This window comes from Boleophthalmus pectinirostris, unplaced genomic scaffold (genome assembly GCF_026225935.1).
Source record: "Boleophthalmus pectinirostris isolate CB_2022bp ecotype Guang Dong unplaced genomic scaffold, ASM2622593v1 HiC_scaffold_6, whole genome shotgun sequence".
NCBI classification, from domain to species: domain Eukaryota; kingdom Metazoa; phylum Chordata; class Actinopteri; order Gobiiformes; family Gobiidae; genus Boleophthalmus; species Boleophthalmus pectinirostris.
The window spans coordinates 25,288,124-25,300,367 of NW_026571447.1; the positions used below are offsets into that span (position 1 = coordinate 25,288,124).

Below are 12,244 nucleotides of genomic sequence, written 5' to 3' on the forward strand. Positions count from 1 at the left end.
CATACAATCAGGAGTTACATTTGTGCTGGTCCCAAACTCAGATAAATGGATAATGTATTGTGATCCGGCATACAATGAATATACAAAGAACTAAACAATAAAATTATAGACTACAGTGACCCCAAAGAGAAAATACTACATTTTTAGATTAACAAAATGGAGCTGAACTGTGGATGGGAATTCTGGATTTTTATTTATTTTTTAATCTTTTTTTTTTTTTTTTCAAAAGGTCCATGGATAAAATAAATAAGCACATAAAATCCGCATCCATCCATTGTTATGACATAAATGCAGACAAAAAGAAGATTTTAGTAATGATTTCATCCTTATGTGAGTTGTGTCCATGCATTAAGATCTATCCTTACCTTTCGGCCCAGCAGGGCTTTCTAGGTGTTAAAGGTGTACTAGAGCTGTTTGCGTGAGATGTTTCTGTCACACTGAAGATGAAAAGCACAGTTAGAAAAACAGACCCAGCACCCCAAAGATAAAAGTATAATAATGAGTTAGTCACACAGATAAAGATAGTGGAGGGTAGGAGGGCAGCAAGACCACGCAACTCTGTAATAACCACTGAATTAGGGGAAAAAATAAATTTATTGTTTTATTTGTATTTTAAGCTTTTACCAACTATAACCAAATATGTGGCAACAGCTGTTTTGATATTTTTCAATCATATGCCATTTGGTGGGATGAAATTAAGATGGTTGATTGACAATATTATTTCATGGTGTGCAAAGCTGTGCAGCAAAAAGTAAAGATGTTTTGAGGGCACACACCAAAGGCTATAGTTCCTCTGTTTAGGAGCGGCGGACACAGGAGTGGAGGTCCTGCTCTGGACTTCAGGGACACTCTGCCTGGGCACGGCTTGGGCCATACACTTAAAGCTCAGACACATGCTAGCTGCAGCCACACTGCAGGACAAAGTACAAGAGACAAGGAGGACTAACCGGGAGAATGAACTGTTTTCCAGTGGTAAATGAGCTTCTGATTTATTTAAAGGCTTCCATACTGCTTTATTAATATTCAATTAGATGTCCAACATGCTAATATTTCAATATTAATGTAATGAAATAAAAATAAACTAATTCGACTTACTGAGTGCAATTTAACTCAAAGAACATGGTTATACTACTACATGGTTATATTGGCAATTACTTGTTTTAATTATCACTATCTTCAACATTAAACTTGATGCAAACCTTCATTAAAAAGAAACAGCACTGCATTATGGGAAACCTTTGAAATAAATGACAATGCAATTACGGAAGACTATAATGGAATACTACAGTATCAGGGAACACAATTGACCCAAAATACCTGTGTTCACCCTGACTACTGGACTCAATGACTGGATGACTTTCAGCATCTGCATCCTCCTCCTCCTCCTCCTCCTCCTCCTCATCATCATCATCCTCCTCCTCCTCCTCATCATCATCCTCTTCCTCCTCCTCCTCTCTGGGATTGAGAGGAGGGGTAGAGGATCAGCGGTAGTGAACAGAAATTAAGACAAACAACATGAACACAGAGCAGACAATGGAAAGACATGGACACTTAAACATGCAGAAGGCTTGAAAACAGAGTTAGTAGATAGACAACCATGCCTTAGAAAAGGTGACTGTTAATGGACAAAGATGTTTAAACATAAAATGGATTACAATTTCATCACCAAAATGACAGCTAGGACTAAAATGTAAGAGGTCCACTGTGTGTATGTTGCACTGTTTTGATCACTTTTGTAACTTCTCTGGATTCAATTAACAGTAGAAAGACTAGTGACCTTCAAAGCGGCTGTAAATTCTTGTAGTGAACCGGAACAACCTACTCTGGTTTCAGATGACCAGATGGGTTTGATCAACTTTACTGGTTGGTGTGCTACTACATTGGTAAGAAATGCACAAAAACAAACACTGATAGCAGGAAAAAATAAAAGATGAACAAGCCCAGCTTTGAAATTATATTATTATATTTAATTACCTCTCTCTCTCTCACACACACTTACACTCAAATATATAAATATAAGGTCAAATATAATACACAAATTATTAGAGTCATTATTTCTAGTTACTTACTTAATTAATTACTTTTCACTCTTGCCTCACTTGTTAGAAGATTATGTAATGGGTTGATAAATTAGTTATTTTGTGAAGTTATTAATTGTGATGAGGTTTAAAGTTTAACTTTGGACATTATAAAAGTCCATGATGCTATTGATTACATGTAGGCTAATCCCTATGTTAATCTGTGTAAACAATGTCTTGACTAAGCTTTAAACATTATATTGTTATTTCAGTTTTGGATTAATTATTTTCAGCAATATACTTTGTTATGAATGTGTCATTCAGACGATTTTCCTGTGAAATCAAGTACTACTCTACAGACCTCAAGATAATGACTGATGTTTTCACAAGAGTTTAAATCACTCAAAGTCATCTCCAATCCCCTCACCTCTCACTGATGTCCTCCACCCTGGGACCTCCAAAAGACAAGAAGCCGGTCCCGTGTGTATAGGGACTGCAGGGCGATGCTGGGGCAGAGACGTGTCCTCTGTTGTTTTGGAGTGAATGTCTGCGGCTGCGTCTCCGCTCTAAGCCCCGCCCCTCTGAGGTGCACCCTACACTGGCCCGTCTGCGGTCCTTACGCCCACTCGGAGGTAACTGGGTCTCCTCGTCACCGTCCTCATGTCTTAGGACCATCTGGTAAACAAACATAGGAAACAATGAGTTACGGAAATATAATTGGAGAGGGAGCAGTTTCTGTCTTTTTATTAGTGATGTGTTTTTTATATTTTGGGGTTGAAATAAAGATGGGTCAAAACTTACTTTACAGCACAGTGGCATACATGATTACAGAGTTGAAATAGCAAAGCAGCTGGGATACCAAGAGATAAATGCATTTTGCAGCACTGTTTCCATAAACTACCAAGAAAGGTTTCCTGGTAATTTGCAGTCTTGATGACTCTTATTACGATGATAAAATGTAGAATGAATGCTAATTCCATGTGTTATTACAATTTTACAGTTTACACTTATTATGCTATTACCATAACTACCATCCTATTACTGTACTGTAAAGTGCTATCTGTTTTTGTCACTTGTTCAAATAGAAGCCCAAACAGAACATATCTGTGTACCTCATAAATGTTGAACTGCTCCACCAGGTCGAGGTCTGTGCCCTTTCTGCTCAGGTGTCTCTGGGCCAGAGCCTCCAGGCCCTGCTCCTCCAGACTGTCCACCACGTCATAATACGAATCCTGGTCTGGGAGCCCGGCAAGGGTCTGTCAAACACAGAAACTCTGATTATTAAGCTTATAACATATATAATATAATATAAGAACTATTTCTGAACATGTATTCATTTTTTTTAATAATACAAGAAGGTGCATCTCAAATTTCATTGTTCAATGAAATGTGTCATTTATTTAATAAAATAGGAATAGCATTCTTTACACTTGATAAAACATAAAATTCAGACAAACATTCAAATATAAGTATTATGTATATATTTTTTTCTTTTACTAACAATTTACAGAATTAAATCTCCACTTATTGATTAACTTCTGTAAAATAAGTATTGAATAGCACAGCACAGAAAATACAATTGTTAGAATAAATACCTTTTATAAAATATAAATATATAAAATAGCATTTGTATACCGACCTTATTGATTAGTGTCATGGCGTAGACCAGCAGTTCCGTATCTACTCCATCCTTCTCATCTAAGATCTCCATTATATTTGACCAAAACTTTGTTCCTATGGCGGCACAAGACACTCACATTATAACAGGCTAATAGCATTACCCAGTTTTCCAGCTTGCTAAGTCATCTCAGAGCTCCAGACGCTCTCTTTCACTTTCACTGGAAAAAAAGTGGTGGAAAAAACTGAGGAGACTTGATCTCCAATAAGAAGAAGGCAGGGTCAAGTCCATTTCCTTCAATCCGGGAGACAGTGGATCAGGTTTACTTATGCAACAGAAGAAGGGATGATGATGATGAGGGATACCAGACCCCACTAACAATACAGGACCCCCAGTACTGCCAACGTGCACAATGTGGAGCAGGTAGCGACATGGGTAACTGAGAAAGTCATGCAGTGTGCTTCAGTTGCACGGGACATTTAATCTGAGTAGTGAAAAAGGAGACAGTAGATAGTAATTTGAACACTGGAATCGCTGAATATCTAGTAGTAAGAAGATTATATTGTATTGTATTTCATTGCAAAATAGGGGATTACTATTGGATAAAGCACAAAGTTAGGGCTGCAACTAAAGATTATTTTGGTAATAAAAGTGTTTATTCTTTCAATTAATCAATTAGTTGTTTAGATCTCAAAGCTGAAGTGAAGCCGCTTGAGGACATCCTGGTGGAACATATTTACATACAAGAGAGTGTTCTCACCAAAACACAAAATTATCATATTTTATTTCTCATTTGAATGTAATTTCTGATCTGTTTAAGTCATGAAACCTCTTCTCTCTGCTCATGACATGTTTGGAGCCTACATATAAACTGGTTAACCATTGCTTTTTGACTAAAATTGTTGACAGCTACTTCTATAATTGATCATTTTGTGAATAATTGATTAACTTGATGCAGCCTTACACACAGTATTATTATACTAGGGGGACAATAACTGAAATATTGTGACATTGTATCATCAAAAGTCTCACAATAATATCGTGGACTGTCACAATAAATTGAACTGCAAGTTCCTTTGCATAAATGCATGGTTTTATAGTAGCAACAGCTTATGAACATTGGAAACTACACATCCCATGATTCATTTCATTGAAAACAACATGAAAAGATATGTTTTTTACTTATATTCCTGGGGTTATAATGAAAATAATTCACACCAAAAACTTGCCAAAGTATTTTAAAAACAAAAAAGTGCCCTATCTACAATTATATTAGCCTCTCCAAAATATCACAATAAATATCGTACCGTGAGATGCATATCGTGATAATATCGTACCGAGTGAGTTGGATATCGTTACATCCCTACTACTGTATACTAATAATATCTACAATCTGTTACTTCTCTTGCTGTGTTTCCATTGGGTTCCTGGGTTGCTCCTGGTTTATTTTGGATGTAGAATCTTGGTTTATACTTGGTCTAGTCTAGGTTTAGTTGTGGGTTTAGTTTCAATTCAGTCCTAATTTTGATGCGTGTGCATGTGTGAATGCAGCCTTACTAGTTACTACCAAAAATATACCGCTAGAAGAACTATGACTACTTTTACTACTTTACCTCTTTTGGCATCGACAGTGTTCACAGCCTGAATGAGCAGAGTGGCATTGGACTCGGTGTATTCCACAAACACTAGCAGCAGTTTCAGAGCAGTCTTCACCACCAGGCGGAACTACACAAGAACATTATTTAAATATAAGAATTGTTTTTGCTGTGTAATAAATTATTTTTATCAACAGCCTATTCTATGATTTTCAAATAGGTTATCTGTTTGTAGGTGGGGTAAGAGTCTGTATAAACACCCAAAGTAAGTATGCATTTGGCTTTAGAGTTAAAACTTTATTGATTTACATTATTTGTTCATCCTGATTAACAAACTGTCCTTGCACTAACCCAGAATATATTCACCAAAAGGATAAATTATTATAGTCTCAACATGAAATATCATTTGTTTATAAATGTTCATCAGTGATTTAACATACAATGCCACTGAATTTCTTACTGATTTACTAGTAGGCAGAACCACAGTCTGACCACTAGAGGGCTGAGGTGACCAATGTGACTACAAGCTAATTAACACTTAATAGCATCAACCTACAAACAATTTAGGATTATAGTTAAAATGTATTTACCTTTGATCCGACCAGGGAGTAGAGCCACTGAACTGTTTCATTGTGAGATATGAGTCCATTCATTCCATCCACATACAGCATAATCTGCCCAAGAGCTGCAAGACAAATAGTATTAGGATAGAATCTTAATATATGAATGCAAAAGTGTGAGTATTCAAGTATCATGGTACAAGAACTACACTTTCCAGTCATCACTCATCTGAGGCAACACAAAAGGAGGGAAAATATTTGAGCTGACGACTTCCCAGGATGTGAACATCACTTGAGTAACAGGATACATAAATAAGATATATAATAAGAGCCCTGGGATCTCACTAGGGGGCAGTGAAAGTGTGCAGATGATGTGGGGGGAGGGGGGCACACTACCACACTGAGGTGAAATGTGGACTGGCTTCTCAATGGCTTTATGAATGTTTTGAGCTGCTTGGTCAGCGGGGTATTGGAAAGTACATCATGAGGTAGAAATAGAACAAGACAAATACAATAAAACAGCGTCTAGGTTAAAAATAGTGCAGTGGATTGGCGTCAGAAATGCTCTTGCTTTTCTTAAGAGGCATCAAAGTGTGAATGTGGTGGAGAGAAGTCAGGATTCCCAGTTGCAGCTTCTGTATTTGTAAGTTAAATCCTTAAAAGAGCTTCTTAATCTTGGGTTGATCTAATAATTCATCCACCAAGCTCTTTTATATAAAAAAAATATTTTACTGGCAACTTTTTTGTTTGTTCAGTTACTAATCCATTTTGGCTGAGGGACGTGGAATGTCCTGAACTTGCAATATACAGCCTCATAGACCTAGACTTTAACATTCTTATTAAACATAAAAAAATATTAAACTGTAGAATGACGGCCCTCTGACATCATTGCTACAGCCTGTGGTTGACCACATGAGCTACAAAGTGCTCCATGAAATTCTGCATTAGCATTAGTTGTGAAGGCAGAGAAAAGTGGCCAACACAGTAGGACTGTGGTTAAGAAATATTGACAAGAACCTACCATTATTTTTATCAGTCCATGAATTGAGTTTTTACATATTACCTGTGGGTATGCAACTACAAAAACAACTCTCAAAAGTAAGTTTTTTCTTTTTAAAAACTTAAAAATGGTTCATTTTAAAGGTCGACTATGTACATTTTCTGGTCAAGAGTCACTCATATACTTGTATCCATGGTGGTATCATTGCATTGCCTGGGATGTTCTGCAGTATGGCATTTAACACATTTATCTCCATGCAGACAAGCAGACCAAGCTACAGGTCAAATCTGTGCAGAGGTTACCCCACTTACAGTAAGAATCCATGTTGTTCAAGGTAATATTGAGCAATAAAAACACCAGTAACTCCTCGTTTCAGCTCACGGCTCTGGCAAAAACAGCTTTTATCTGGGCGCTGCACCTGTGGACCGCACTGATGTGAGAGGCATGAAGAATGCCCACTGAAAACATCAGGGAGGAGATAGGTGTCTGTAATGAGCCTTTTAAGAGCACCATTATACCAGTCTAGTGCTTTTGAATGTTCAGCTGCTGACAGATGAGACGTTAGCGCCCGCTCCCTCCCTCCCCACCATCATCCTCACAACGCAATGACTTTGGGATCATTCTGACATGTTTGCATAAGACATTTTTAAAGATATTGCTGATAGGTAGAGATGACTTTATACAGGCAACTCCCAGCCAAGTCAAATAAACTCGCACAGGAGGGCTGTATCATATGTAGATTTAATATAGAGGACAGTTGAGATAGGGCAAGGATACGATACTGAAAAACAGTTATGCCCAGACCGCATAGTCATTATCCATTTACTCAAAAGTGCTGCTTCATAAAAATGTCTCTCAAGTATAATTTAGCCAAAGAAACAGTTTGATTCCCAGATATTTAGTTTGCAATGCAGACAAACTAAAAAAGAAAAAATACTGGAATTCATTATGTGCAATGTTATGCTACGAAATAGCTTTAGGAAATGTTTAATGGCGTTTAAACAGCCACCTTTGTGAACCATTGTTTCCATAAACTTGTGGTCAAATTAGTCATGCAAAAATCTATTCTGCGTTACCTTGACCGAGACATTATACAAGAATCTAAATCCCGGCGGTAAACAGTGTCCAGACCTAAGGATTTGTTTTAAATTCTCCCAAAGACACTCATCAATAACTCTGAAAGAAGGTTAATAGGAAGAACATGTGAGTGCTGAGGCTGCACAGGGCAAAGGCTGGTGCAGAGCCAAAAATGTGCATGGGCCTCCATTCAAGTAATCAAGATGAACTGTGCTCCATACCTCACACACAGTACAACAATAACAGGGCTAAGTCGCTTCGAATGGATGTCACGTAAATGAGACGCTGGCAAACAATGAGCCGCCTTCAAAGAGTGGTGATTAGAATTTAAATGTAAAGCCATTATGGGCGAAGGGGAACGAGGAAGAAGAGGAAGGGGAGGAGGAGGGGGAGGAGGAAAGATTAAGGCCTGAAAAAGAAACTTGGAAGTGTTCAATGAGTGGTCTGTGCGTCTGGAGTGCACTCTGATTCAAGATTCAAACTGAGATGGTCTACAAACTCAGCTGCACAATATTGTTACGAGGAGTGCAACAAACTTTTACCTCACGGCTTTACAACAGAATCGTAAGCAATACAAGAAATCTACAATTTGGAATGATGCTGTGATGACCTGACAATCTGGGGAGTTTTATCATGACATTGTTGAGATATACTATCCACGCTATACTATGTAACACAGTATGTAACACTGAAACATAATACTACTACTTTACTTTTCCCCAGCCACACTTCCTATTATGTCAGATTGAGTGATGCTCATGGAGTGACAGTAAAACTGAAGCAATAACAATTTTGTGTCAACTCTCAGGAGAAGCACGTAATATTCGTTCTATCTTAAATGTATTTTTTCTTTTTGCTTAAAATGGTTGTCCTCTCATCAAAAACATATCTGGAGTTATATTTGCTTCATTCACACTCCTTTCATCAGTCTTGTTTACAAAGTCATGCTCTCTCTGAGTGCTCAGAAAGCACTGCGTTTCATTTTTCCCTGGATGGTTATGTCACAGATCAGAAATCTGAAAGTCTCCTGCACAGTTTTTAAGTCCATAAACCATCACTGGACTCATTCTGAGAATTTCAGCAATCAAAATGTTTTCACAACAAGCACATGGCTCTATTCCCACAACCTCATTAAGTCATTTTTTAAAAGAACTTTCTATTTTACAACATTCGATAATGAATTCCATCCAGGTTAAAGAGCGGCTGCAGACTGAGGGGAAGTTCTGCTGGATGAAAAGCTGAAGCAGAGTGAGATGGAGAGGTGGTTTGTTCAGGGCCTTTTGTGAAACCACAGCTATTGCCTTAAGAGGAATGTGCCGGAAGGGCTGCTCCTGACCACTGCAGAGGTGAGAAGTGTGGGCGCCTGCAACTCATTTCAACCATAGAGCTGGGAGAGAGTTGAAAAATTTGTGGTGCTGGTCTGGTTTTGAGTCAATTTTGTATACAAAGACTGGCAGAAGTATGGCGGTCAAACTGCAGCTACAACCCCTCCACCAATCAGACACTGATAACTTTGGCAAGGAGGGTGAGGTGTCTTGCCCAAGGACACTGGTGTGCAATCAGAGCTAGGATCAAACTGCAAACATTTGGATTTTGGATGAACGTAACCACTAAGCACTATCACCGCAAAATTACATTAAGATAAAAGTTTAAACTGAGATATTACCACGTTTAATTAAATAAATAATAAATATGATAATTTTTTTTTCTCAATTTCTTTTTATAGCGGCTAGAGGACTTTTTATGACAATTAAAGGTGCACCATGTAACTTGCACCAGCTTTACTTTAATGTTATACTGTGACACATTCCAAGCAAAGCAATATCTCCATGGAGACTAACAACTAGTTACACAGTGCACCTTAAAATTTTGATATTTTTCTGGTTGTGTAGTAGTGGAAATTCTTTGAGACGTATATTTAGACAGATCTATAACAGAGCTTCTTACAGTGAAATAAACCGACTCTCGCCTTCTCCCAGACACACCCGTCGCTCCCTCGAGATCCATTATTTGCTGGACTTCATCAAAACTGGGTCAAGCTGCACCATTTGTTTTAGCTGAGCTTTGAGAGATGATCCAAATCCTCACCTCTTACTCGGCGCTTATCTTGCTAAGTTGTGCATTAGTGGGGCTCACTGTTCAGAGTGGGCCTCCCTGAGTGTACACATGCCTCGCAAATACTCCAAATAGTCAGCCGAAATATTTGAAATAACTTCACTGCTCATAACAAGAATAACAAGAACAAATTTATAAACAGTTGGAAAGTTGTGTAATATTTGTAAATTTTTTTTAATCTTATATTTTGATGGAAATTATAAAAAGAGAATTAACAATATTAAAATCTCTCTGTATTATATTTTCATGATGTGCAGCTCACGGTTTGGTATTGCGTGTGAAATTATTATAGCAAAATTGTGAATAATACTTTTATTCTTTTAAATGCAAGCCTTCGTTCTGTCATAATCCAAAGAACTGAGATTTATAAGTGTTTATAACAGTTATATCTGCATAAAGCCTGCACTGAAACAGAGCAAAGGATCATGGTCTATGTAGTTCACTGTTTTTTAAGCTACTTTTAAGCTACTGCTACCATAACTATTAATGTAATTTGATATCATTTTGATGGTCCACGACATTATTGTGAGACTCTTAGGATATTATTATTGTTACTTTACTAGAATTTACCCCATAAAACATGTTTAAGTTTAAATCTAAGTCTGAGCACTTTTTCTACATTGCAAATTCCACCAGTACCTTGAAAGAGGCCTAAAATCTGTAATTTTTTCCCCTCTGTGTATTTTATTGTGCATTAAAACAAACTTCTTTGCTTTGTAGACTTCCATACACTAACATACATTTTTGCACAGAAGTAATTTTAAGAGTTATTAAACAGCAACACAAGTATAAATATTTACAACATATTTTCCTTTATGTCACGTACCATTAGCACGTATAATTAGTCCCCTGATTTACTGTTAGTCTATATAGAAAACTTTATTAGAGGGGAAAATTACAGCTCTTACTGGACATAAACAAGATGAGACAATTTCAGGTTTAGCTAATGACCCAGGCTATTAAAGTCAGACACAGGGGCTCTGCCAGTCCAGCCTCACCACCAAAACGACTGCCAAAAGTAACTACACATATCTGCGTACAGTAAACCCAGAGGAGCGAGGAGGCGCCTACCAGCATCTGACAAGGTTTACAGAGGAAGGCAGCGCAAACAAACTCCCCACAGACAGCCAAATAAAACTGTGAACAATGGAGCAGCTGATGAGAGGAGCTGCTGGGGTCTATAGTAAACTGTGTGAAGGACGCATCATCAGCAGTTATTTTAGAGAAGTTTGTCTGTTCATGTGTTTCAGCTTTGTGAGCATTTTTTCCATTTCTAAAGATATTGTTTTTGTTTTTTGTTTATCGCTCTATGGCAACTGTCCTAATTTTCTTTTTCTGAAACGTGTGCATAGTGAAGCTGTAAATATAGTCGTATTGGGCAACAAGAGAAAACCGCTTTTTTGTTTTGTTATTAAGATATAGGACATTTAGAATATACTGCTTTTAAGGCACCGAACATCTAACCTTTGTACTATGAAAATGAACACTACAAGGGTAAAACTAATAATCCAAGCTCAATCATTTGAAGATACAATAATTCTGATCAAGCTTATATTTTTTTTATGATAAACTGGCAGAGGTGGGACCAAGTCTTTGTTTTGCAAGTCTCAAGTAAGTCTCAAGTCTTTCACCTTAAGTCAAGTCCCAAGTCAAATACAGGCAAGTCCAAGTCGAGCCTCAAGTCACTGGCCCATAAGTCCAAGTCAAGGCCAAATCGTCTGCTTTGAGCTTCAAGTCATTTCAAGTCTTTAAACCAAAGTACCAAGTATAGCTTTGATTTTTGCTATTTATATGAATTGTAAACTAAACTGTACTTAAAAACTCATAGTATATTTATATATGAGTATTTATATAAGAGTTGTAGAAATGACTTTAGTAAATTTTTCCTTTTTAAATGTCTTGACAAGATCTTAGTGTGAATCATTGTGGTTAGAACAGAAAGAAATCAGATTAAAAAGTGCTTCTCAAGTCTTCTCAAGTGACAATCAAGTCCAAGTCAAGTCCCAAGTCACTGACCTTCAAGTCCAAGTCATATCCCAAGTCTTAGTCCATTTTATCAAGTCAAGTCTCAAGTCCTAAAAATAGTGACTCAAGTCTGACTTGAGTCCAAGTCATGACTTCCAAGTCCCCACTTCTGTAAACTGCAATTGATTGTGTTTTACAGGCCTAAAAAAGTTCACAAAAAATTACCAAATACTTGCAAGTCTCAAATTTCAAACAAAACAACAAAGAACTAAATAATAATACAATAAAATCCTATA

General features: G+C 37.3%; 1 protein-coding gene across 1 annotated transcript in view; it reads right to left on the bottom strand.

Annotated features, from left to right (window-relative positions):
• The window catches only part of fhod3b (formin homology 2 domain containing 3b), an 80,548-nt gene that overhangs the window by 12,331 nt on the left and 55,973 nt on the right, over positions 1-12,244 (bottom strand). The window contains exons 6-11 of the mRNA XM_055163449.1: positions 5,822-5,916; positions 5,250-5,361; positions 3,658-3,752; positions 3,131-3,274; positions 2,446-2,693; positions 366-437 (exon numbers count right to left, since the gene is read on the bottom strand). Of these exons, the coding sequence (XP_055019424.1) occupies positions 366-437; positions 2,446-2,693; positions 3,131-3,274; positions 3,658-3,752; positions 5,250-5,361; positions 5,822-5,916 (766 nt within the window). The remainder of the gene's footprint in view (positions 1-365; positions 438-2,445; positions 2,694-3,130; positions 3,275-3,657; positions 3,753-5,249; positions 5,362-5,821; positions 5,917-12,244) is intronic.